Genomic DNA, 26,570 nt, shown 5'->3' with positions numbered 1-26,570 from the left:
TTCAGTGAAGGTCAGGAGCGATTTTTCAATCTTGCTCTTAATCCTTCATCTTTTGGATTCCAAATTGCTTCCAAGACATAAAATATCATCTCTTCTTCCTATCCACACAAGATTTGGTCTCAATTCCTCAAACAAAGGAGAGGATCCTGAAAAATCGCTATGGGCCCTCTCTGAGGGTCAGGAGCGACTTTTTGATTTTAGGCTTGATTCTTCATCATTTTTCATTGAAACTTCATTCATCATTAAGCAACATCCTTCCTTAATCCACTCGAACCAAATTCGCTTTGTTGTTGCAAGGTAAAATGAGGATTTTCAACAATATCGCTATGGGCCCTCTCTGAGGGTCCAGAGCAATTTTTCGCTGTGGGCCTTCACTGAGGGTCCGGAGCGACTTTTCATTTTCTGACCAGAATCATCAAGTTTCAAAGGCAAAATAATATTCATCACGCTATTGGAGGTCTTTTCTCCTTGTCCTAACCTTGCCTTAGCACCATTTTGAAGAAAACATGCATTTTTTGAAAATCTCGCTGTGGGCCTTCAGTGAGGGTCCGGAGCGATTTTTTGGTTCTAAGCAAATTCCTTTATCTTTTAATCTTCAAATCACCTCCAAGGCATAACACATCATGTTCTCCTCCTGTCCAAGAAAGATTTTATCTCAATTCTTCAAGCCAAGGAGAGAAAACTGGAAAATCGCTATGGGCCCTCTCTGAGGGTTCGGAGCGATTTTTGTAATTGCCTTCAAAATATTGATTCTCAACGATTTCTTTTTACTTCAAGGCTTTTCAAACATCATTTCAAACCCATGCCTAACCTTAGCTTTCCTCAAACTTGGATGAAAATTTCCCATTTTAGGTTTCTCGCTGTGGGCCCTCTCTGAGGGTCCGGAGCGATTTTTCGCTGTGGGCCTTCAGTGAGGGTCAGGAGCAATTTTTTCATTTTGGGTTGATTTCTCCTTGTGTTGATCCTCCAAATTATATTCAACGGATAGAACATGCTTTCCTTCATCCCTTCCAATCATAAAATCACTTTGATCTTGCAAGAATAATGCATATTTGAAAATCTCACTGTGGACCCTCTCTGAGGGTCAGGAGCGATTTTTGCTACCTGGACCAAAATGTTTCACTTTTCATCTAAAAATCACTTTGCCAAGGGAGATATCGTCTTGTTCTTTGCTATGAATAAAAATTCATGTCCAATAAAGGTCCAAAAATGTGCACACAAAAAAAATCGTTGTGGGCCCTCTCTGAGGGTCAGGAGCGATTTTTCCTTTCCTGGGCAAAACTCCTTCAATTCATCATCTTTGATCAAGTCTGGATACTTCACTGTGTTCATTTCATCCATCCCCATCCCTTTGACATCTTAAGTCGACCAAATAAGGCTAGCAATGACCCTTATAAGATTTCTCGCTGTGGGCCCTCTTTGAAGGTCAGGAGCAATTTTTCTATTTTCAACAAAGTCCTTCATCATTTCTAGTCAAAACTTCTTCAAGTGGGTGGAGAAAGTCATTTATTTTCCATTCATGATCAAAACTTGGTCTCTTTTCATTGCAAAATGAAGGAAATCAAAATCTCGCTGTGGGCCCTCTCTGAGGATCAGGAGCGATTTTTTGCTGTGGGCCCTCTCTGAGGGTCAAGAGCGATTTTTCGCTGTGGGCCCTCTCTGAGGGTCCGGAGCGACTTTTTGAACTCTTTGTCAGGATAATTTTATGGAATATAACGAAACATTTCCTTCTATGCTTCTTCTTTCTTATACTTTAAGTTATATTCCATATATACTTTCAGGATGTTTGAGAGTGGTTTCAGACCTCCAGGAGTTATATTGCAAAATCTAGTTTTTGGAGGTTTTTCAGTTTCCAAACTTAGTCAAATTTCAGGATCAGGACATTCCTAACTTAGACAAATTTCAGGATCAGGACATCACTCAAGCAGGACCTGCTATCCAGGTGATCCCCTTGGCGACACTCAAAATGCAAAGGCTAACAGACAAAACCCTAAAAGACCTAGAAAACAATTCCTAAAAAGCAAAAAGCAGGGGTCCCCATTTGCAATGGGGCGATGTGTGAAAACATCACAACATCTAGCGCCACCTGGAATAAATGTTCCTAAACATTTCAGAGATAAAGACTCAATCGACACCTAGAACCTCCAGAAAATTCAACCTAGCTCATCAAGAGATTAGAAAAAGTACTCAAAGTGGAAGAAGAATCCCTAACCAGATCAAAATGCCTAGTCTTTGATTACCCAGGTGTGTGCAAGTGTATTCATTCCTCTCGACAAGACAATTATAACCTTTAGGTTCCCCTGTGATTAGCTACGTAGTTTATCTGAACTTCAAAAGCATCCTAGATATAGCCCCGCTGCCAGTTAGATGTCTATAGTCTTGACGAGGTTATCACCGCAAGCTCGCGAACATTGCTCCATTGCCAGCCAGGCGTCTATAGCCTCGATGGAGTTATTCGCATATTCCCCTTAGCCAATTTTGATATTTCGTTGCATTTCATTTTTTTCTTCATTTTTCTCTTTCATTTTCTCATTTTTCCTTTTGATATTGCTTTTTCATTCCATCAATTCCTTTGGCTTGTAAGCAGTGAAGCTTACTAGGGTTTGAGGATTGCGGTGGCACTGAAGTCAGATTTTAGATTTTTCACCAATCACAGCTTTGCCTGAAAACCATAATGACTCGGAGTCTATTAATGTGTGAAGATATAGTAATCAACAGATGTCGGCATCAAGATACAGAAAATGATTACCTTCCAAGTCAAATATAGGTCCTGATTAGACGATAAAGCTGGAGAGGAACAACCTCGGATTCTGAGCACTTCATGAATAGATATCTAAGAAATGAGTCTAACATAAGATCCAGGATATTGCCAGTGTGTGAACAACAACACAAACGCCTTTCTCACAAGACGGAGGCTCCGACTCAAGACACCTAAACTAAAGCAAACGACCGACGGACTGACTCAAAGCAAACTAAACTAAAACGCACACCAAAAGCAAACTACCTAAAGAAGGCAAACAACTAAACTACCTGAGCCACACTAGATCATGAGTCAAATGACTCAAGGCAAACTAAGAACAAGGCTCAAAAACCTCTAACTAAAGACACGAAAGGAAAAACCTACTCTAAACCTATATACAAGACTCCTAGACTCAACATGACTCAAAGAAGCGAAATATGTACATGACTTTACATGATTTCTCAGGTTGTGCAACAAAAGCATGGCAAACGTGATGGTTCTCAGTCAGGCAAATTCATCCTTAAACACAGAAAAGAAAACTCTCACCACGCATATCTCATACTCAAGCGAGTTTTCACTCAAAATGATCAACTAAGGTAATTCATTAGGACCATGATCAATCCAGATGCAAGTTGTTTTCCCAAAATCCCCATAATCAAAATCATAATAACTTTCGAGGCTAGGATTAAGGAAAGAGACAACCTGGCACATTTCAAGTTCAGATGGAACTGCATTGTCGGAAGCGAGGTCACCAGCTGCTTCAGGAGGTCGCCATTGATGATGAACTATTCCACGAGCATCCACAACATGTTGATCTTGATTAGGAAGTTCTTCTTGAAACAAGCTCAGCGCCCCTTTGAATAACGCAAGATTCTCTGTGTTCACTGAGACATCTTGCATAAACCAGGCATCTTTATGAAATTTTGTTAGCATATCCTCAAAAATGAGAGTTTCCTTGAGGGATCGAGCTTCAAACATCGCCTCTAGTTGATCAAATATAATCTCTGGTGGCCTTTCTCCTTCATGCATAGTCTCGGGAGGTCGGAGCTGATGATGGATCATATCACTCACAGTAACTTGCTTATCTTGAAAAAAATTTGGCAGTGATTCCATTTGTGCTTTCTCTACAAGATCTTTCAATGCTTCCTCAAATAGCATAATGGTGATGAAATCTTCAAGCGCCCCTTTGAATTGTTCTTCATATCTGAGTTTACTTACGATAATTTGTAGCTCTTGATTGTCTTTTTTAACAATGCCATTTGAGACCTCTTGCAATTCATTCTCAAAGATCTTCCTTTGTAGCATAAGTGAGAATTCCTCAAGGAATGAGTCATCTTCTCCTTTTATTGCTTGTTCAACTCCTGGACCTTCCTTTATCACTGCTTGAGTATTCTCAACTGATTCTTCAACTTTTGTTTCATGGTATTCTTTTTCAGGTGCAAGGCATGGCGAGCTATCCACTGTAATACATTGTTCCTCAGGTGCATTTGTATCGTCAACGTACAACTGATCCTTCTCACATTCAGATGCTGGAGCAATGTCTTGTTCATAGGTTCTCCTGAATTCAACTGCAAGATGTGAACCCCAAGATCTGTTCATGATGCATTCTTCCTCGGACAAAATTGGCATTCCAAACTGGTTTCTGACTTGATTCATAGCCATTTCACATACTGTAATGTCCCCTTATGGGTTTAGGGATGCTTTAGCCATAATTAATCAATTTCAAGATACTTATGACTCAGATTGAATATATTAGGAGACAACTCCACCTTAACATGCATCAAATCAATGATATTTCGCAAATCAATCAATTAAATATTCATAAATAAATTATTCGTCCATCAAACATCCCTAGTTCTTAATGTAAGTATCAAACCAATTTTAATGTCCCCTATTAGGAACATCTCCTTCCCCACTTCTTAAATACTTATAGTAATAACATGTTTTAGACTATACGTATACTAATTTCTTATGTATTATGAATATATATATGAAATTAAGTATGACTGTCATACATATTGCAGTCCATATTAATATTACTATTTATTTTGCATAAGAACATTATCGGGCTTCATATATTAAGCATACTTATTAAACACATCCCCATGCATACCACCAAGAACAAGGATGTTACTGCCTGTAACTTAATAACAGTTCTGATCTGATTTGATCCATGGTGATCTTACTAGATGCTTTTGATTCCTTTCCTTTATATCTCTCAATGTGAGGGAGAGGTCACACTTCTTCATCATGTATACCCTTTGGCAAGAGATACACCCTTTCACCATTGGCACCCTTTGAAAGAGTGCAACTCTTCATTGTTTCTGCCCTTTGAAAGGGACACAACCTCTCATAATCAGATCTACACTTATCATTTAAATCAGATCTGCACTTCTCATTTCCAAATTATTCCCCCCTCTCAAATGAGGTTCTCTTCTCCCTTTCATATCTCATTGTTGAGGGAGTCACAACCTTTCCTTTCATTTCTTTTGACTTTTCATTAACTTAATTAATTTTTAATTAATCATATTTAATTATATTTAATTATTTTACTTTATATTTTAATTTAATTTTAAATATTTTAATTTTATTATTATCATTTATTATTGAATTTTATTTCAAAGTGGGGACATTACACATACTGAGCAAGTAAATTCAGAGTGAGGTGAGTTGTGAATTCTACACCACAATGGTAGAAATATGTTTTCTAAGCGCATTTCGCCATTCAAAATAAATTGACTCTTGATCATCCACATGAAGCTTAGAAGAGGATCCTTGCTCTCTGGGACACTGAAGTTGCCTTCTTCTGTTTCTGGCCTGGGGACATCCCAAAAGAAGATTTTTCCCTGCGCTGCCGATTCCATCCTTGATAAGTACTTCAAGCAATGCATTTCATCATGCTCCTCTGTCTCATGGACTCGACACTGCCCGGGCCTTGCAAACTCGGACAATCTTCGTGGATAAAGTTGTGTATCTAATCTCCACCAAAGTTCAGGAAAATCAACTTGTTGCTCCTCGTGAAATTGTCGCCGCTCCATTGAGAAATATTTTCTTTTTTCTGATTTTTTGATTTTTTGATTTTTTTGGATTTTCTATTTTTCACTTTTTTTGGATTTTCTGGTTTAAGAGAGATCTTGAATATCTCAGATTCAACTTGAACGTTCAACTGGTTCCAGCTTGATTCCTTGTATTCGCAAGTCCAACTGACGACCCAACGATCACCTTCCTTCTTGTATCACTTCCGTGGAGCGTTTGAGAAAAGGCTTTCCACTGATCTTCCTTGGATTCAAGAGTTCGCATTCGCTCACCTTTCTTCTGCTTCAATTCTGTCGAGCGTGGAGGAGGGACAAAAGTCCTGGATAACTCCTTGCGGATTAATAGGATCAATTGTTCAAACATATATCGTGGTCAAGCCCTCCTTCTAGCGCCAATTCTGTTGATGTGTTTTTATGCACATGCGAACACAGAATAAAATACCTAAAGGTACCTTATCCTCTCTTGAATAAAGCCTCCGAATGCTGAAGATGTCGCGAAAAGGATCAATCGGGATGACTTCAAGGTTCTTTGCTGTAGGATCTCTACGTGTGGATAAGCTCTCTGTGGTATGATGTGATTTGCTGGAATCACAAAGGGACTTACACTTGACGACCTAAACGTCTGATTTGCTGGAATCACAAGATTTTACCAGCTTAGATTTGAAAAAAAGGGAAAAAGGACGAGGGCGAGGAAAGGATCTAATTCTGATACTAAGAGTGTAGGAGCCATGAATGATCTTTGATGAAATTCTAAGTCTTGTTTTGACATCCCAGGAACATCTCCACAAGGTTAGTGCGATCTTCGAAGGAAAGCTTTATGATGTTCAGATCATCACTACAGGCATAGACACCATCATGCTGATGCATATCAATGAAGAAGCGACAATTGAAGTTAAGCTTAAGCTGAATGATTCCAGTTGACTACACAAGGCAAGTCTCCAATCAACAAACTGCTAGTAATATGGATATACGAATTTCACCATCAATCAAACACACTTCTTCCACTCATCTAATAACATGAAATTAAATATGAGAAGTATAGAGACCATGCAAATTGTTGAATCAACCCATAAATTTCACCATTTCTTCAATGAAGTTTTACAAGTCTTTTACAACAACATCTTGGCAACAATCTTTGCCTTCTCTCTCTACTCTACTCTAATTGCTATACTATTAACTGAGTAATTCACTATTCTAACTATTCACTCCCTACTTTCTATTATTTTCTTTCTAACTGCCTTTACAAAATGAAGAGCCGGGGCTTATATAGTGCCCACAATACAATTCGATGGCTCAGATGAATTTGAGATCAATGGCCAAGATTCAACAATGAAAACCCTAAATTAGGGTTTTCATTATTGAATCTTGGCCATTGATCTAAAATTGATCTTAGCCATCAAATTGTATTAAGGGCACTATATGAGCCCCGACTCTTCATTTTGTAAAGGCAGTTAGAAAGCAGTTATAGAGAAGAGAGATAGAGAGTAGTTAGAAGGTGAATAGTCAGTTGATAGAGTAGCAATTAGAGTAGAATAGGAGGACAAGGCAAGAAATTGTTGCCATTGATTGTAAACAAACTCCATTTTCATTGAAGTAATGGTGAAGTGTGTCGTTTCTTGCAATATGCATGGTTTCTTGTTGAATCTTCAATTCTAGATGGTAGATGATTACATTGAATGAAGGAAATTGTTGAATGCACCTGTGTGGAATCCGTTTAATCCATACCACTAGCCTCTTACTGATTGTAAGGACGCCTTGTGTGGTCAACTGGAATGAAATGAGCTTAATCATAAGTCATTACACGTCTATTGTTTCATGCATTTTCTTGAATGGTGATCATTGTCAGATGGTGTACGATTTAAACATATTGGAAGCATCCCTTAGAAGATCACACTGAGTTGGTGTTGAATTGTTCAGCCTGATGGTGAGACCCAGCCCAGTAGGAATCCACCTAGTCATTCATCCATCTTCTTGCATTCTAGGTAGTAGAGTAGACTTCCTGAACCTTGCATCTTTTGCCATTTGTTTGTCTTCTAGTTAGTTAGTAGGACTTGTGATTCCAGCAAATCAGACATTCAGGTCATTGAGTGTAAGTCCCCTTGTGATTCCAGCAAATCATATCATACCACAGAGAGCTTATCCACACGTAGAGATCCTACAACGAAGAACCTTGAAGTCACCCTGATTGATCCTTTTCGCGATATCTTCAGCATTCAGAGGCTTTACTCAAGAGAGGATAAGGTACCCTTAGGTATTTTATTCTGTGTTTGATAGTGTACAAAATACACGTCAATAGGTGTATGGACCATTGTTGTTGTTATAATATCCCCGGTTTGGACGTTGATATTATTGGAATTCATTTACATCCACGGGTTGGTCTGCATCAACTACTTCATTCTCCTCCTATTTCGGGAAATAGAAGGGAGGGATATAACTCTCTAGGACCATAGCTGTGTCATACCTAGGTGTAGGGACAATCTCATATCCAGTGGGAGGAGGTGTTGATTGGGCAACGATGTTCTCCACCTCTCGCTCAATTATGTTGGCTGCCACTTGGAATTTGTTGCACTGCAACTCTGTGTGTTGATTTGTGTTGTGCAGCCTGCACTAGTTAGATAGAGTAGCCTCTGCCAGAAATACCTTATCAGCTCGTCTGTTTTCAATAGCTGGCAGGTTGTCAAGTGGCATTGGAACTGCATCATTGGTGGGGCATGTGTTCCTTGTTTTGTTCTGCCTCTGGTAATTCTAGTTCTAGTAATGGTTTTGATGTTGATTCCTTTGGGAGTTTTGTAGCTGATTATTCTGGTTACACAAGTACATTACTTCAGCTGAGAGCTTCTTCATTTGATTTGTCAACTCTTTGATTTCATCTTTCTCCTCCTGCGTTCTAGTAGATGGCATTGTGTTCTGCAAATACACAGGTTGGCTGGGAGGTGCTTGACCCCCCTCAATGTCCTTTTATAGCTTTTGGAGAAAAAAAATTTAAATACCCATTTGAAAACTATATAATAATTCACTTTTACCACTAAAAATATCTTTTAGAAGATCAAATAAATTTTCATCTAAAAGCCCCATATTCTCCTAGGTGTCCCCTTGAGGGACATAAACACTTTTTTAAAAAGCTATTACACTTATGTCAACGAAAAATATTAAAACATTAGAACTTAATAATTAAAATAATTCACCAAACTTTCAAAAAACATTGCAATGACTTCAAAATCTAGTTTTGATCATGCCATGAGAACATTGAAGCAGTTGGATGATGACCGGTAGCAACTTGGTGACTTACTAAAAATAGATGTGCTCTCCAAGATGTTTAGAGAACACCTCAATAGTCTGAAAACACTTTTGAAAGTATTAATGTGATTCTTAGTGCTAACTGAGCTCATTGCAATAGTTAGAAGTCCTGAAATACTGAACTTGCATGCTTCAAGAACTTTGAGGTCCTTTCTCTTAGCTATCAGCCCATAGGACTAAGAACTGAGCTAAAAGCTCACAAAACAATTTGATTCAAGACAAGACAAAATATTGGGATCTGCATCCCTATTACTGTTGACTAATCGATAGGAATGTTGGAATACCATAAGATAATGTGATGCAAATATATTATTGCTTCTTATTTCAATTCAATTGAGTAACATTAAGGAAAAGACATTGAATAGTGAAAGTATGCAGACCACATGAACATGAGATACATAATATACATGGAAAAACCCTTTTGAGATAAAACCCACCAACAAAAGGATGGTAATAAAAGCCTTGGGGAGAAGGATCTTTCTATTGTGGTAAAGAAGAAATCTTTGGAACAATTTTTCTAATTACCCTAATTTTGGGCTGGTTTTTGTAAGGTTTTTCAATGTCTTGTCTTTCGTAGTGTCGTAGCATCTCTTTGGTTGTTGGTTGGTGTCCTATGGGGGTTATTGCTTTATCTTTCTCTTTGTACAAGGGTTTGGGCCCTTTCAAAATCCTTGCTTACCTAATAAAACAATTGTATTAACATGAAATAAAGTTGAAATAGCTATTCTCTTTTCTATACTATTTTAATTTCCAAACTATAATGTACAACCTCCACACAACACTAGCATATCTGTTGACGTGGCTAAAGTTCGATTATCAACTCTCTCCGGTCAACACAAAATAGAATGCTAAGTATCCTATCCTCTCTTGAATAAGGAAATCCCTAATACTGTTCTAGATGATCGAATGGGATAACCTCAAGGTTCCAAATGTTAGGTCTTGACTATGGGATAACTCAGCGGTTTGATGTGTTTTGTTGGTAACACAAGGGGGCTTACGTTTACAACAAGCTGGCCTGCATCCAAAGATGCTTCGATTCTCAAACTGCAGAAAATAAACAAAAGAGAAGGGTTTAGGGAGCCTAAGTACATTGGTAGTAATGGTTGGTGTTGCGGGTAGACAAATTTCAAATAACTAATCCTTGTTTCACCAGAGACACCCTCACAACTTGACAATAATGGTGCAAGCTCCAAAGGATAAATGTATTTTCAGACTATGGGGATTCATCCAAGCACCCAATTTTGGCGCAGCCTGAGATAGACACCTATAGTTTAACTAAGCACAGTAGTAAGGTTCAGACTAACCATACACGGTGACCTACAATCAGCAGGCCCCCAATGGTATGAACCAAAATCTCATCAAATACCCCTCGCACTTCACCATTAAAACCACTGAACTCTAACTAGTTAATCAGATGAAAAGAATCCATGCAAACAGATGAAAACAAAAATAGCAAACACCATATTTCAATGTTCATATATTTACTTCAACTGCCATTAGAACAATTCCTACTTAGCAGTCCTATTCTACCTATAGCTATTTCTAATCTGCAAACTGCATCTAACTATTCTAACCCCTAACTCCTAAAAAAAATCTAACTAATTCTAACTTCTAGCTGTGTAACCCTTTACAATCAGAGAAGCCTTGCCTTTTATAGATTTTACAATTCAGATCAAGGGCCAGGATTGACTGCATCCAAAGGCTACAATCTGCCTTCTAGAAGCCTGACAGCTTTAATCTATGCCGAGTAATTTTCAGTTGTCCCCCCAACCACCTTAGCTACCAGGCACCGTTTTACATTAATTTGGTCAATCAGGTAGCTGAGGAATAACTGACTTTTGTAGCCCCTTGTTTTAAATGCATTAAACGGGGCCCATAGGTAGATATTTACATTAAAACAATTCAGTTTTTACAAACTAATTTTCTGGAATCCTATGCTGTGTGATTTCTGCGTGTGTATACTTTTGCAGCATTCTGAGTGTAATCACCAGCCTTTAATCTCGAAACAACATTGCTTTGATATTTCTGCATTGTGGTTGTATCCTTCGTCTGGTTGAATTGATGATCACCATGCTTGTGCTTCACCTTCACTTTCCAGCTTGATCGCAATCGCATCTTCGATCTATGCTTTAGTTTTCCTCTTGATTCCTTGCAACGTCATCGATCTACAAAAGCGATTTCAAATTGAATCAATCACCTTGAAAAATTGAAGTAATTTTGACAAATATTAAATGTTTTCAAGGCAACGCTGGGCTTTGAAAATGAAAGATGTTTGCTTTTATAACAATTTGAGTCCCCTTTACTTCATTTCGCTTTCGACTTAAGATTGTGCCACCTTAAAAGGGAAAACTTAGGCAATTTTAGGCAAATGTGCAAGATATTTCCTTTATAGTTTAACTTAATGTTTTCCTTTCAAGGGTATTTTTAGGCGATTAGAGGCAAAGTGCAAGAAGCCTTTTAAAATTTCATTCAATCTCCCTAAGGGAAAACTTAGGCGATTTTAGGCAAATGTGTAGAAATGCTTTTCCCTTTTTGCCATTCTTTTAACTTAAAATTTTGCATTTAAGGGGATTTTTAGGCGATTTTAGGTGAAAGTGCAAAAGTCACTTTAAGGGGAAACTTCGGTATTTCTAGGCAAAAGTGCGAAGTGATTTGCCTTGGCATTTCAAAACATCTCCCCTTTCTTCATTTTATTTAATTTTTAGCACTTTAAGGGGAAACTTTGGCGATGAGAGGCAAAATGCAAATGGGCACTTTGATGTTTTAAATTTCTTGACTTGAATTTGCCTACCTCTTGAGGGAGAAGTTCGGTGTTTTGAGGATGAAATGTTTCATTTAAAAATGTTGCTTTATTTTATCGACTCCATGAATGTTGACTTTGGGTTTTATCAGGGTTATTTGAAGGCGTGGGGAGGAATAAAGTTATTCACCTTATAAAGCTTAAAGACCGATCTTATACTTCTTTCACTTATATTTCAAAACACTTCCCTTTGGTATATTTTCAGTTATTGCAAGGCTTAGGGTTTTTCTCGGCAATGAAGGCACAAAAATAAAGAGGCAACCATTCAATATCGCAGTCCATTTCACATTTCGGTATTTTTGCAGGCATTTTCGAGGGGATTTGAAGGCAATGAAAGGTCTAGATTTCTCAGTGAATGCAAAGGGCATGGGGAAAATGAAAATGATTTGACCTAAACAGTGCTTGAACTCTCCTTATTGACCTCAAAGTACTTGGAGTTTATCATTTTTGTTTGCCTTCTGAAGCGCTTTTGGGTTTTTATCAGGATTTTCAGAGGGAATTGAGGTATGGTGCATCACAAATAAGGGACATGCTGCACGGTTAATTGTGATGATCCTGGTTGAAACATTTAGTGGTTCCATTATGATCTGATTTAGATGGGAAATGGTATCTTGAAAGATGGAGAGGAAGTCATAAATGCAACATAATTGGAAAATATAAGAGGATTGAAAAAGGTAGTCATAACTGTCCTTAAGTTCAACTGGCAAGTAAAACTATAAAAGAACAAATAGGATTGATTAATTCTAGGTTATGTGAAGGTGTTTTAGGAATTTATTTAATGAAAGTAGATGGAAAAAAGTAAAAGAGCATTATTGGCAGGCAAGCAAATATTATATATTAAAAAACAAAACTTTTTGAATGACATGTGCCAATGATTTAATGGGAAGTTGGACTGCTGTGCAAACAATTTAGATTTTGTTATATGAATCGTAGTTGTGTTGAAAAGAACAGTTCAAATCATTTTTTTCTAGTATGTAGATTGACTTGTGCTTTTACTAACCCATAATTAAAAACAGAATAGTGGGACTTCTTTTTTTAATTTAGGCTGTAATTTTCTTTGCATGCATATGTAAAAATCTGGCTGGCAGTTGGAAATGCTATTCTTCAAGGTATTTCTGTGAAGGTTACACTCAGTGAGTTTATCCAATATATTTGTTGTAGGTGCTATGTGATGTTTTAAGGTCTGGTGGTCTGCCTGGAAAGAGTGGTGGTCATCAACCACCTTTGTTTTTTGCAGCAGATGACCTCGAATATCAGGTTTGTAAAATACTAAAAACAAACTCAATTCTTTGGTCTTTTAAATAGGTTATTATCAATCTCACTTTTATGTTTGTGCTCGCTGCAAGTAGCAGCTTGAGGGAGGAAACAATTAGCAATGTTATAGGGAAGATAATGCTAAATGAAAAATAACATTGACATGGTTTCTTTGAACATGAGAGCCTCATAATATAACTATATTTTGGATAAGGAAGGACACTACATAATATGAATGCAAGTGTTATTTTCTTGTTTTTTCTCATTTCCAATGTTTTCTTCAGAATAAAAGACTGCAAATAGAAATCTTTAATGGAATATAATGCAAAATGAGAAAATTGAAGTTCAAGAGTATTTTAAGGTCACACAACTACATGTCAAAGAGAACAATTATAATCTGTGACCTCTGCCATGCATACACCTTTGAATCGAATGTAGATAATTGGCTTTCACTTTTAAATTATTTGTGAAAGAGGATTTTCATAATATGTGACCTTTGCCATGCATACTTAAAGTTTCTTTGAGTCAAATGTAGCCAGAGTAATTTTCACAGGTTAATAAATTCATTAATTATGAGGGGAATTTCATAACACACACATAGACCAATTCTGCCTATGTGAGGCTTGTTGATTAAACGTGCTTAAGATGTGGGCAGGTTTTCATTAGTACTTCTACTTGCTTATGAATTTCTTTCAATAGGATTCCTATATATGATGTTTCTTTATGAATTTCTTTCAATAGGAATTTCGTAACACAGAAAGAAAAGAATGTTAGGTGGATGGAAAGCATTTTATGCTCTTCAAAATAGGTGCAGAGAGGCCGAGGTTTGGGATTGGAATGCTACTCAAACTCTGTTTGGTCTTTTAGTTTTGCCGGTTGTCCTCTATGGGTGTGAATTATGGGCTAGCAGCACTTCAGCCTCACAATGGAAGCAAATCGAGCGAAGTCAAAAGCGTTTGATCATTAGCAAGTTCAAAATCAAAAGAAGTGTCTCATATGATATCATGCTAAGTGAAATGGGGGCTGCCCCTATTGAGGCACTTGCTATGGTGCGTCTCATAAGCTATCTAAAAAGAACCGAACAAATGGAAGAAAGCAGATGACCTAAAGTGTTCTTCAATGATATATTGTGCAAAAGAAAAAAGACGTGGATGCAACAAAACATCAAGTAGATGAGTAAATGGAATATCCATTTCAATATGTGTCCCACTAATAACAAAGACATAAAGGCCTTCGTTATGAATAAATTCTACAAGAGGCACTGGGAAAATGGGCTTGGAAGGAAGAAAAATTATTATATCAATGAGTTCAATCCCACATGTGATCAACTTCAAAAAATGTACATTGGAGCCAACATTTCATGGAGAGCTAAAATTCTTATTGCTTAGCTAAGAACCAACTCTCATAAACTCCATTGTGAGACCGGGTGCTAGAAGAGACCAAAAGAGGCTTGGGAAGAGAGAGTTTGCACCTTTTGCAATTCTGGGAATGTGGAAACTGGACAACATTTTATTCTAGAATGTGATGCTTACAAGGACAGCAGGGACAAATTTGTTAATGTTTAATCTGATTGCTCTTGGCATAGCCTATTCAGTGAGGAGTACATTGAGAAGTTGGGAGTGCTCATCGTCAACTTGCACAAAAAAAGAAGTGAGTTACTGAAGCTGGTTTAATTTGGCAGGCTGTCCCATAGGCTATGTTTAGCCTCGCGGACTTTAAAATTATCTATCTATCTTTATGCATTGGATTTTGTGCCTAAAATGTTAGAGCCAATGTTCTGGCATCTATTCTGAATTTCAACATTGTTAGAAACCGAAAACCGTAGTAGAAAATTTTTGGAAGAAATTGTGAGTAATTGCATCTCAGACTGGTCAATAATTCAGTTTGAATTAGATTGCCTATCTTTTTTAGATTCGAATGAATGCCAAGACACAAGAAAAAATATGATCAAATTGCAAATTTTATCAAAAATCATGATTTAATTCCAATTTGGCATGAAATTAAAAAAAATAACTTTCTCTATTTTTATGAATTTTCCAGCTTCTTTAATTTCCTAATTTATTGAAAAAACATTTATATTTTGGTTTGGTAAGTCAATCCCAAGATAGACTGTTGCTCCTATCATTAAAACTTTCTAGGAAAGCATGTTACTAGTTTTTTACTTTGTTGCTTGAATATATAATGTCTTTCTTGATATGGATGTTTTTATTTTGTATTTGAGTCTAAGTTGACAGCTTTTACTTTTAAAATTAAAGAGAATCTAGGTTGGCGGGTACGACTGGAACCGGTCTTGTGGAATGTCTTGATGCAGGTTCACCTGCCGGTGCATCGAGGGTGTGCCCCAGATGCCTTGGGTTCCTTGTGGGTATGCGGGCGCGTACCCACAATGAACTCGAGGCGTCTGGGTGTACCCTAGGTGAACTCAAGCGTACTCGGGTATACCTACGGGTACTCAAAGGCGCTCAACGTCAAAAAGTGAAAAAATAAAACATTTTTTAACATTTTTTTAAGCAAAAACCCTAAAATGACTTGTCATTTTGAAAGGTAACTGGTTATTTTCTCGAATGTGATCAATGATGAAGTATCATGTAAAGTCCCCTTTTTGGGATCACCTTATACTTTACCCTAAGTTCACAAATCCAGAATGACACAAGGGCAAACATAGTTAGGGATATAACCTTCATTTAAAAATTAGATGAGATAAGCCTATTTTTTTGAAACCCACAATTAGATTAGACAACAATGTAGATGTAACTCATGAAATACATCCAATTCTAGGGTTAGGATATGTATAAACCAATATCAACAATTACATGGAACTCAACCGTAATGAGGATTGGAGGACATGATGATGTGCCCCAAGTATCCTCTACCCTAGGCCCAACATCAAGACCTTATCCTCTGTGGCCTCATGTGGTCCTTAACCGATAGTCCTCAACCATCATCATGAGGTGGTGTACCTAGTGAGGGTTTTACACTGTTCTGCTCCATCATATCAATCTCTCATCTCTTATGATTGATTCACTTCAATTGATCCATGTGGAGATAGTAGGGAAGGTACAATAGGGTGTCTTTGACACTCGACCTTAGGCCCAACGTTAGGACCTTATCTTCCTTGGCCTCATGTGGTCCTTAACCGATGGTCCTTAACCATCATCATGAGGTGGCCTCGTGGCCCTTAACCAATGGTCCTTGACCATCTTTATGAGGCGTTGTGCCTAGTGAGGAATCTCTCACCGTTCCCCCTATTATGTCCCTTCTATCACAATTCCAAACAATGATTAAACGTACAAATTATGATAGTAATTGGCATTTGCTAAGCCCATTCATCAGATCGATATTCATAGTGTCTCTAATAATATTATTTTGTGTTGTATTATTCACATTATTTTATGTTACTTACATTTTATTATATTACATTTCAGTATTGTGTTGCATTGATAATATTTTACTCTATTAGCAATATTATATCAGATTTGGTTAACTTTATAAGCCTCAGAATTTATTAACATCATTATATTATTTTGTTATCTTAATATTATATTACACTAACCTTATTACTATGTTTATTGTATTAATTATATTAACAATATTAAATTGTATCAATATTATTAATTATATTAGCAGTGCTGACTATATTAACAGTAAAATAGCAGCATGTGATGCTGTAGATAACCACACACCCGTGTTATTTTCCCAGTCTTAGTGACTGCCGAACTCTCCTCAGTCCTCCTTTTGTACTATTTTCTTTTTCTTACTTTCCTGTGTGTCTTAGAAGTGATTACCGCTACCTCTTTAATAGGCCTTTAGGCTGAATAGTTGCATCTCTTGCTAGTAAGTGGACACATCATTATCCTTTCTTATTCGCATACTTCCATTATTCATAACATTTGTTACTTTATACAAATTGTGTTTGCTTATTAATGAATGTAATTTCCCCTGTCCCTTTGTAGATAAAAAACAAGGAGATATCTGCTGCTACACTGTGTTATGCTGTTTACTACTGCTGTGTGTTATGCGGACTGCTGTCTCAGTAGTTTTCAGATTGGTATAGAGGTGAACCATCACATATTTCTCATAAATATTTAACTACAAATGACTGCAAGTGAAAGTATGATAGCCAATAGAGCGTATATAAATCAAATTATGATGTTCTATCACCCAAATCAGACTCAAAATCAGACTTTTACAACTAGCAGACATTATGTCAAACAGTTGGCATGTGTCCTCAGAAAAAATACATACAATGGAAAGTTGACTCAAGCAAACTCCTAGCTCTCTCATGCACATGATGAATCACATTACATTTTCAATAGACAGCTAATCAATGAGAGCATTGACTGTCATGATTCAGATTTCGGAGTACATATAACAGTCATTGATTCATACATTCAACTGAAATACAATGAAGATGTATTAACTTAGAACCTGGTATGACTGCGATGAAGAAGCCAGCTATAACCCTGCAAAGCTTTCCTTACTGCTGCAAGTGAAAAAGTCTGAAATACCAAGGCGGACTGCATACAAGTGCTTTGATTCTCTTACTAAACTGATCGGTCTCACCTCCCAATGAAAGCGCTCACCAAACAAGATGTCTCAAGGCTCATACAAATAGATACTACCCAAATCGAGGGGTCATTCCATGCACAGATCCGTCTGATAACACATTAAGATATACACTGATTTTTAATCACCCAACTCCCTCGAAATGCCTCCAAGGAAATCGCCTTGCTTCCTAGTGAGATCGCTATCCTCCTAGGTGGGATACAATGCACAATGTTGATGAAGGGATCAAATCGAGGAATAGATGATGCTGCAACCAGTCTGAATGATGTCTGCAATTACCTCAAATCTGCATCAAGAGAGATCGCCTTCCCTCATGGATGAATTGCTGACAATCAACCTTTTATGAGATCCTCCCTCAATGAGATATGAATTAAAAATCGAAGGACATAAGTGCTGGGCGGCCCTTTGTCTCAGACCTGGAAATATACAATCTGCCCCACGATTTCAACTGCCATTAATTCCTTTCGCCTAGTCACCAATAGCACCCAAACACATAAATGCCAAGAAGGAGCTGAGATCTTCGCAACCCAATGTCTGAAGACTCAACCAAGTCTTACACCATAATCTGATATAAAATCTCCAAATTAGCTCAAGTGAAAGGACTGATTGTCCTTCCCAATCACCATAACCTGTTATGCACAATGTGGAAAACTGAGTATCTCCCACTCCCAAGAAGAAGCTAGGGTTTCATCCAGCCCTTCCTCAATCTGCTGAAGGTTTGTGTCGTCAGAGATTCAACCAATGCCACACATCAGTCATTTCATCATATCCAAACAATCTCCAATCTCCTGATCAATCATCACCCTCTTCTATTTATCCTTTTCATAACCCATCATGAGATTCCTTCCAGAAGAGGGTATTGTTGTGCATATTGCACACCTCACCTTGTCATTGACAGGGACCCCCAGTTTGTATCTGTCTGTCCCGGCGGAAGAGAGAAGACGTTTGAAAATTCAAGTAAAATGCAAAGTAGTAAAACCAAAATCGGTTTAGAAGGGAGAGATGCTAGCTAAAATGTCTTTCAAAGCTCGCAAAACTCCCCATTTAGCCGAAAACACAAAGGAATCCTCAAATTCGCGAAATTAGTGTTGAGAGGCCGAAAACTGTAAAACTCCAAAGTCGTGCATTCTTTCCAAAATACCCAAAATTTGAAGCAAGCTAACAAAATGGCCCTTTAGGCCAATAATCATGAGGTTTGTAGAATCGTGCAATCCCCCATGCCAAAAATAACAAAGACTTTTCAAACTTGCAAAAGGGCCCAAAAGGCCAAAAGTAGTTAAGCCCGCAAATCGGCTCAATAGGGCGAAATGTGAGAAGAGTTGCGCGAAAAGGGCTTCAAAGAGCCGAAAAACTTAAATCTCGCAAAATAACCAATAGGGCCGAAAAACACAAAGGCCCCCGAACTTTGACGAAAATAAAATCGTGAACTTTGCATACTCAAATTGCGAGGAAATTTGCAAATTCGACCAGTAAGCCGAAAAACTTGGGAGAATAGAAAATCGCGCAAAATGATGATTCAACCCGAAATATGAAAGGGGCCGAAAATGTAAAGCTTCACAATCTTGCAAACTCGGCTTGTAAGCCGAAAATGTTTTAAGTTGAAAATCACGTGAAAGTTTTAAAATGAAAGCTCGTATTTTATGCTTTTGGGCCGAAAATGGCCTTCTAACCCAAAAATCCTCAAAATCGCGAAAATGATAAAACCTCTCAAAATACATGAATAGGCTGAAATCATGAAAGCCTCTCGCAATGCTTTAAAGTGCTGATTTTATTAAGTCTCACATTTTTTTCATAAAGTGTCGACTTTGTTTTGTGTGTTAAAACTCTCATTTTTAATAAAAAATGTCGAATTTCAATCAAGTTAGACATTTTTTAAAACAAAGTTAAATCACACATCTTGGACGAGCTAGCCGAAATTGCTAAAGTAAAGGTAAAACTCATAAAATAAAATCTCGCACAGTTTGGTGTAAATACCCAAATTCGGCTAAAGAGACATAAAGCATTAAAAAAAGTAAATCTTTCACAATTCACCTCTTAAACCGAATTTTGTCTAAGTAGGAGAGCGAATCAAGCAAGATAGATCGAACTTCATGTAGGAAGTGAGAGATTCAAAAGATACATCTCACAAAGAGCTTCTCGAGCCAAACATTAAAATTTAATATTTGTTAAAATAATTGATTTTTCAAATTGATTTATTAAAGTGAGATTAATTGTTCACAAGTCGAGGACGTCATTGGAAGGAACCAGGAGAAAGCCTGAAACGACAAATCCATGTGCTGAAAGTTGAAGAAGAAGATGCAGGAATGCGTTGCAGGAGCGCGAGATCTGAACCGAGCATTGGGAAGCGTGACGCTGAACAGCAAGCTAAAGTCCATCACCTGGACCAAAGAACACTCCGAATGCGGCAATGATGCATTCTCGAGAAATACACAGCTGGATTTAATTCCAGAAGTTCAGTTTCTGAAAACTGTAACTGTTTTATTGTAAAACTGCCTGCGGGCCCTACTCAAGATATTTTAAAACAAAGGGGACACAAGTTAGTTATGTCCAACTACCGGATAGACTCAAATTGAATCCAGACAGTTGCAGGCAGTTGAGATAGTGGTTGGGTAGATAACAGAGAGTTTAATAGGCATGGGTTAAAGCTGCCAGCTTCTAGATGGCAGGTTGCAGCCCTTGGATGTAGTTAATCCTGGCCTCTGATCCATATTGTAAAATCTATTAAAGGCAGGATGCCTCTCATTGTAAAGGGGTTAGATAGTTAGAATTTTGTAGTTAGATTTTAGAAGTTAGAATAGGCTAGAAGTTAGAAGGTTAAATTTTAGGAATAGCATAGAGATGCTGTAGAAATTGTTGTAATAGGCAGCTGAAATCAATATATAGACATTGATCTGGTGTTTATCATCTTGTTTTCATTCTGTTTGCATGGTTTCTTTCAACTAGTTAATTTTAGAGTGCAGGGATTTTAATGGTGAAGTGTAGAGGGGTATTTGATGCATTTCTGGTTCATACCATTGGGGGTCTGTTGATTCTAGGCCACTGTGCATGGTTAGTCTGAACCCAAACTGTTCTTAGTTCAACTGCAGGTGTTCGTCTTAGGCTGCGCCAGAATTGGGTGCCTAAAATGTGTGTCTCCGGTCTGAAAATCCTTCATCCCTTGGAGCTTGCACCGTTCTTGTCTAGTTGTGAGGGTGTCTCTGCCAAAAACAAGAACTGGTTTATGGAAATCTGCCTACCCGCTGCATTAAATGTTATCATCCTTGTCCTTAGGCTTTCTGAACCCTTCGCTTTTGATTTTATTTCGCAGTCTGAGAATCGCAGCAGACCATCTTGTTGCAAAATCGTAAGTCCCCTTGCGCTCCCAACAAATCACATCAATCACTGAGTAATCCTGCAGTCAAGACCTGACAATCGAAACCTTGAGGTCGTCCCCATTGATCAATTGAAACAGCATTAGGGATTTCCTTATCTCAAGAGAAGATAGGATACTTAGCATTCTATTCTGCATTAGCCGGATGGAGTCGTAGCATTCTATTCTACGTTAGCTGGATGGAGTCGTAGTTCCACAATTTTAGCCACGTCAACAGGTAGGTACACTTTATTATTTATTAAGTGACTTTAATTATTTTAATTTTATACTTTAGTCACTATTTAATTAAATATGAAGCCACTTTTTAATTTTTAATTTATTATATGACTTTATAAGCTTATTCCTCCATTTAGTGAAAAGGCTAAATCTTCATAAAAGGCTAGGAAAAATGGGGACATTACAATGAATATGTAATATTTTTAAGAATATTGATGTATATGTAATATTAATGAATATTTAATATTAATATGTGATGTGTAACATTTAATGAATATGTAATATGAATGTGTATAATAATCTGTTTATTATTAACATTTTATAAATATAACTATTGGGTTAAGGGTGGGGACATGACATCATACTATTAAATGTATTTAGTTTTACAATTTTGTATATTTTTTTAATTTTTTTGTATATATATACATAGTTCACAGACTTGGACTTGGAGAGTACTCAAAAAGCTCAAAAAATTTAATTGGCAAAAAATCAACAAATAGTCAAGAAAAAATCAGCAAAAACTCACCAAGTCCTTGAGAAAAACTTGGCAAAAACTCAACAACTTAGAAAGTACTAAAAATTACAATCTCTTCAAGAAACAATTTCTTTTTTTTTTTGCAAAATTCAATTACAAAATGTATTAAACTAAAAATTGACATCTCAAAAGAGAAAATGCATGGTTTTATAGCAAAAAATGTGTTGTAAGGGGCCGAGGACTTAAAACTATAACTATGGCAACGGGAGAGGAAGGGGGGAGGCATGTTTTATGTTACATATACAATATAGTCTAGACTGCAAATATGAGAATGGACCAGTTGGGTCACTCCACCAGACACCCCTACTATATGAAGGCTGGCCCATGTCATCATTTTTACCCATGTTTTTCTTGCATTTGTAAAAACTTGCCCAACAAAAATAAAATAAAGAGTACTCGACAATTTGGAGAGTACTCGCAGAGTTATGTATGTATGTATGTATGTATGCGTGTATACACACACACACACCATACCCAAGGAATTTCTTTTGCCATACTAGTGTAGCCCTATCCTGTGTATCATACCCGATCTTATACCCATACTGGCAACTTAGAAGAGAATATATAAAGGCCAAGATCTGGGTGCAGTACATCCGATGTTGAACAATAAAGGGTTTATTGGTATAATCCAGGGAGTCATATACCAAGCTCTTCAAGCAATCAATCTAACTCAATTGTTCATCAAAGATGCCTCAGATTATGTGTCTGCATCCTCCTCTAGATTTGGATGATTTACATAAATTTACTAACATCATTTATAATTGTGACATTTATGTAATTGGTCTACCTTTATACGAGCAACCTCCTCATGGTTGTTAACAATTTGTGCATCATAAGGCATTAATTCAAGTGTTGCAATACATAAATAAGATGCAAAGCTCTTTTTGTAGTAGAGTTGATACTCTCATTGCTTGCATTCTGATTTCAGCCTACACTGTCTCTGTCAATGTCAGTCATTCTGCCTGAACAAATCTAAAAATGTCTATAGGTATCAAATTGCCATTTGAGAAGGAAGCTGTTGATTCCCTTGTTAATCAATTTGCAGCAAATCTGTGTTGTGGAGGTGTTTCTGGTAGTGCAAGTTGTGCCTCAGTACCAAACATCACATCCAAAGAGGAGCACTTCTTGCAGTTAACCAATTGCAAAATGCTTAAGAATTCTTTATTTCAGGACTAGACGACCTTGCTTGGAATGTAAGGAGTGAAGCTGAATATACAAGAGTTCGACTTGTGTTAGACCAAGAAGTAAAAGCTGAACGAATTCAAAGGGCTGTTGCAAGGGCACTTTTCAACCAGAGGAATCCACAACCCCCTCAATAAATTCAAAAAGGCTAACCCCTTCACGCTGGAGCGCATTGGTTCCTTTTCACCTGACAAGCATCAAGAATAGAATATATAACTAGTTCATGTCATACTCCATCACTTCAGCATCAAGTTCAAGTTGCTATTCAAGCAAGTATTCAAGCGATTGCACAATCAGCCAGTCAAGCAAATTTGGTCCCATCAAGTTTTCAATCAACATCTCAACCGATCTCTAAGCCAAACATTCAATCAAGTGGAAGAAAAATGGCTCACTTGAGACCGCCTCCTCCTTCCGCTCATGTTCTTAATGGCGCTACATGGTTGATCAATAACCCATCCCCGCTTGAGTTTGCAACATATCATGAAATGCCCAAAAATCCGAAGAACTTTTGTCCCCGATTCAATTTGAATGATCCTAAGCAGACAGCCAAAGATCACATCAAGATGTTTGAAGACCTCCTACGCAATAGGCAAATTGAATATGGAGATGTAGCTTGCAGGCTTTTCCCGTATTCCCTAGGAGAAGAAGCTTATTTTTGGTTTATACATTTACCCACAGGCTCAATAAGAACATGGGATGCAATAAAAGATGCATTTATTGGAAAATTTGGTATTCCAACCACTCTTGTTGAGCTATATAAACAATTTGTAGAAGTTAAGAGACAAGAGCATGAATCTATTACCTTGTTCAATAACAGGTTCCACAAAGCCTACACAATGTTGCATGCACCTTACCTCATTGCTGATGCAAGAGAAATCTATTATCATGCCTTAGATCACCTGACCGCCATGTTTGTTTGGGCTTACCCTGCTCCGAATGATTTGAATGCAGCATACACAAAAGCAATAGAAGTAAGAATATGGGGCAAAATATCACTGGACCACTACTTCACATGGGGCCTCCAACGGCGCTGAATCGGATTCAGGCTATAAGTCAAGCTTTGATCCACCACACCCTAGTTATGAATCCAATCCCACAAGGTATCCCAACATGCAATTGTTCAACCAATTAGTACTTCATCCGGGAGTTGCGCTTTCTCAAGCCCCGTCATCACATCCAGTGTACCTGCAAAATGCAACAACATCCACTGGGATGTAGGAGGAGAAAGAAGAAATGAAGGAGTTAATCGAACAAGTCAAGAGGTTGTCAACTGAAGTGACATACTTGAGGAATCAAAATAATCAGATACAAAGCATTCAAAGCAATAATCAGAATATGTAAGGAAATAATCAGAATTTCCAAGGAAGCAACAATCAAGGATTCAGGAATAACAATTAAGGTTTCCAAAGAAGAACATGTAATACTTCTCCAAACAATGGAAATGTGCCTTCACCATTGGATAACCCACCAAGCCAAGAAAACCATCCTACTGAGAAGGTATTTCTAGCAAAGGAAGCATTGTCAAGTTGGTGTAGGCTACACAATACAAATCAGCATTCTGAACTACAATGCCCTGAATTCAAGATAGCAGCTGATATATTCCAACAAGAGATGCGCAACACCGAAGCATCAAAGAATCCTCCTACAATAGGATATGAAATGGTTCCAACAACAAGATATGACCAAGCTTTGATAGTGGAAGATTTCAATTTTCCTTCGATATGTGAAGATGATCAAATGCAGAATGGAAGATTCCCTCTAGAGTCAGCTAATGGACCAATGGTGCCAGCAGGATCTCAATTCTTGTCCACTTCGCAAATGGACCAGTTGAGGACTCAGATTAAATTTTTCCACCTCTCAACAACAATGTTTTAGTTGAAGGCATAAAAGAGGTGCAAACCTTACAACAATCGTCAAGAAACCAAGGACCAAAAGTCTATCAAAGGAATTACAGGAATCAAGATCCATTAACCACATCGATTCCTCCAAACAACTTCTCTACTCCGCCAAATCCAAATGCTAGCAATAAACCGAGTTACCTCTTGTGCCTTGCACACACTCCCCGTCGTCGACAGGGTCCCCCCTTTCTCGTCTTGTTACCTCGTTGAGGTCCTGAGTAAAATTTTGTAGTTGAGCAGAGGAGTTGCAACAGTGAAGGTTTCGAGTGTTGGGAAGGTGATCCGACCTGAAGTTGAGCTAGTCTGAGTCCTGGATTCTAGAGGGTTTTAAACCTTGAAGAGAAGAAGCAGGTCAGATTGCCAAGCTGACAGTAAGTTTTGAGCTCAGAAGAAGGTTGGCTAGCTGAGTGCTTAAGACAAATCAAAAGATCTCACCCTTTAATCAAATAGGCCGAGATTTAAAAAATGTAGGATGAGGTTAAAATTTCTCAAAATGGTTAAATTGCAAAGGAGGCATTTTAAAATGAAGATCATTTAAAAGACTTAGACTCCCAAATTTCAAACCAAAATTCGCACAAATCGGCTCAATTAGCCGAAATTTGAGGACAAAAGGGAGACACTTTAAAAACCTCTAAATCGCACAAGATGACTTCTTAGGCCGAAAAACCAAAAGCGGGTCTAAGTCGCACAAAGGCTCATTAGGCCGAAAAACTTAGGAAAGAAAATCGCACAAGGAAGTCTTTTAAGCCGAAAAAGACCGAAGTTCACACATCACCGCTTGAGCCGAAAAACAAAAAAAGTGTAAATTCACGCAAAGTCGCCCAATAGGCCAAAAATGAAGTGGGAGACAAAGTTTGCGCAATTCGCCTTCAAAGGCCGAAAAACTTAAAAAAGTAAGTTCGCATTTTAACTTCATGGGCCAAAAATAAGAAAAGAAGCCAATCGTGCATTTTCGACTCATTTGGCCAAAAATAAGAAAAGACAACAAAATCGTGCAAATAGGCTCATTTGGCCGAAAAGGCTTCAAAAGGCTCAAATCGTGCAAAAGAGAGCTATGAGCTGAAAAACTTAAAAGGAGTTAAGTTCGCACAATAAGTCTTCATAGGCCGAAAAGGTCACAAGATATCTAAGTCACACAATTCGGCCAAATTAGCCGAAATTAGTAGAAAGTCATGCAAGGAAGTCTTTTAAGCCATGAAGCCATAAGCCGAAATCAAAAGGTATAGAAGTAGGTTGCAAGAAAGGCATCCAAAGCGCTATAAAAGTCGCGCATCCCTCCTTGGACTGCCGAACTTTCTCTCCAAAGTCAGCAGAGTGAAGTGTCTTCAAGATGGTGCACAAGCATTAAAATCTCACATTCCTAAATTCGGCCGGTTTATGCCAAGTAGTAGGACATCTTTAAGGGAATGAGTTGCAATTTTATATAGGGCCCGAGTTTTCATTGTGATTGTGAAGTCGAGTTAGAAGGAGGTCCGCGTTAGTTTTTCAAAATCGTCCAAATTGATGCAAGAATCCTGAATTTCATATTGAAGAAAACAACACTTAAGACAAAATCGTGGATTCTTCAGAAGGGAATTCTCTCTGATCATTGTATCAGGCCAAAATCGTGAAATATCTCCAAGCCACTTGAGTTTAGCAGTCTTGCACAGTCAACAAACTTCTTCAATTCACTGCCAA

At 37.7% G+C, this 26,570-nt stretch overlaps 1 protein-coding gene across 3 annotated transcripts in view; it reads left to right on the top strand.

Moving 5' to 3' along the window:
• The window catches only part of LOC131075920 (uncharacterized protein YKR070W), a 317,903-nt gene that overhangs the window by 238,396 nt on the left and 52,937 nt on the right, over positions 1 to 26,570 (top strand). For 2 of the 3 annotated variants that reach the window (XM_058012870.2, XM_058012871.2), the window contains one exon: positions 13,034 to 13,129. The exons of the other annotated variant lie outside the window; for it this stretch is intronic. In XM_058012870.2, coding sequence (XP_057868853.2) covers positions 13,034 to 13,129 — 96 coding nt within the window. The remainder of the gene's footprint in view (positions 1 to 13,033; positions 13,130 to 26,570) is intronic. 3 annotated transcript variants of the gene reach the window in all.

The sequence above is a fragment of the Cryptomeria japonica genome, chromosome 9, assembly GCF_030272615.1.
Source record: "Cryptomeria japonica chromosome 9, Sugi_1.0, whole genome shotgun sequence".
Lineage (NCBI taxonomy): Eukaryota > Viridiplantae > Streptophyta > Pinopsida > Cupressales > Cupressaceae > Cryptomeria > Cryptomeria japonica.
This window is presented reverse-complemented; position numbering and strand designations above follow the sequence as displayed.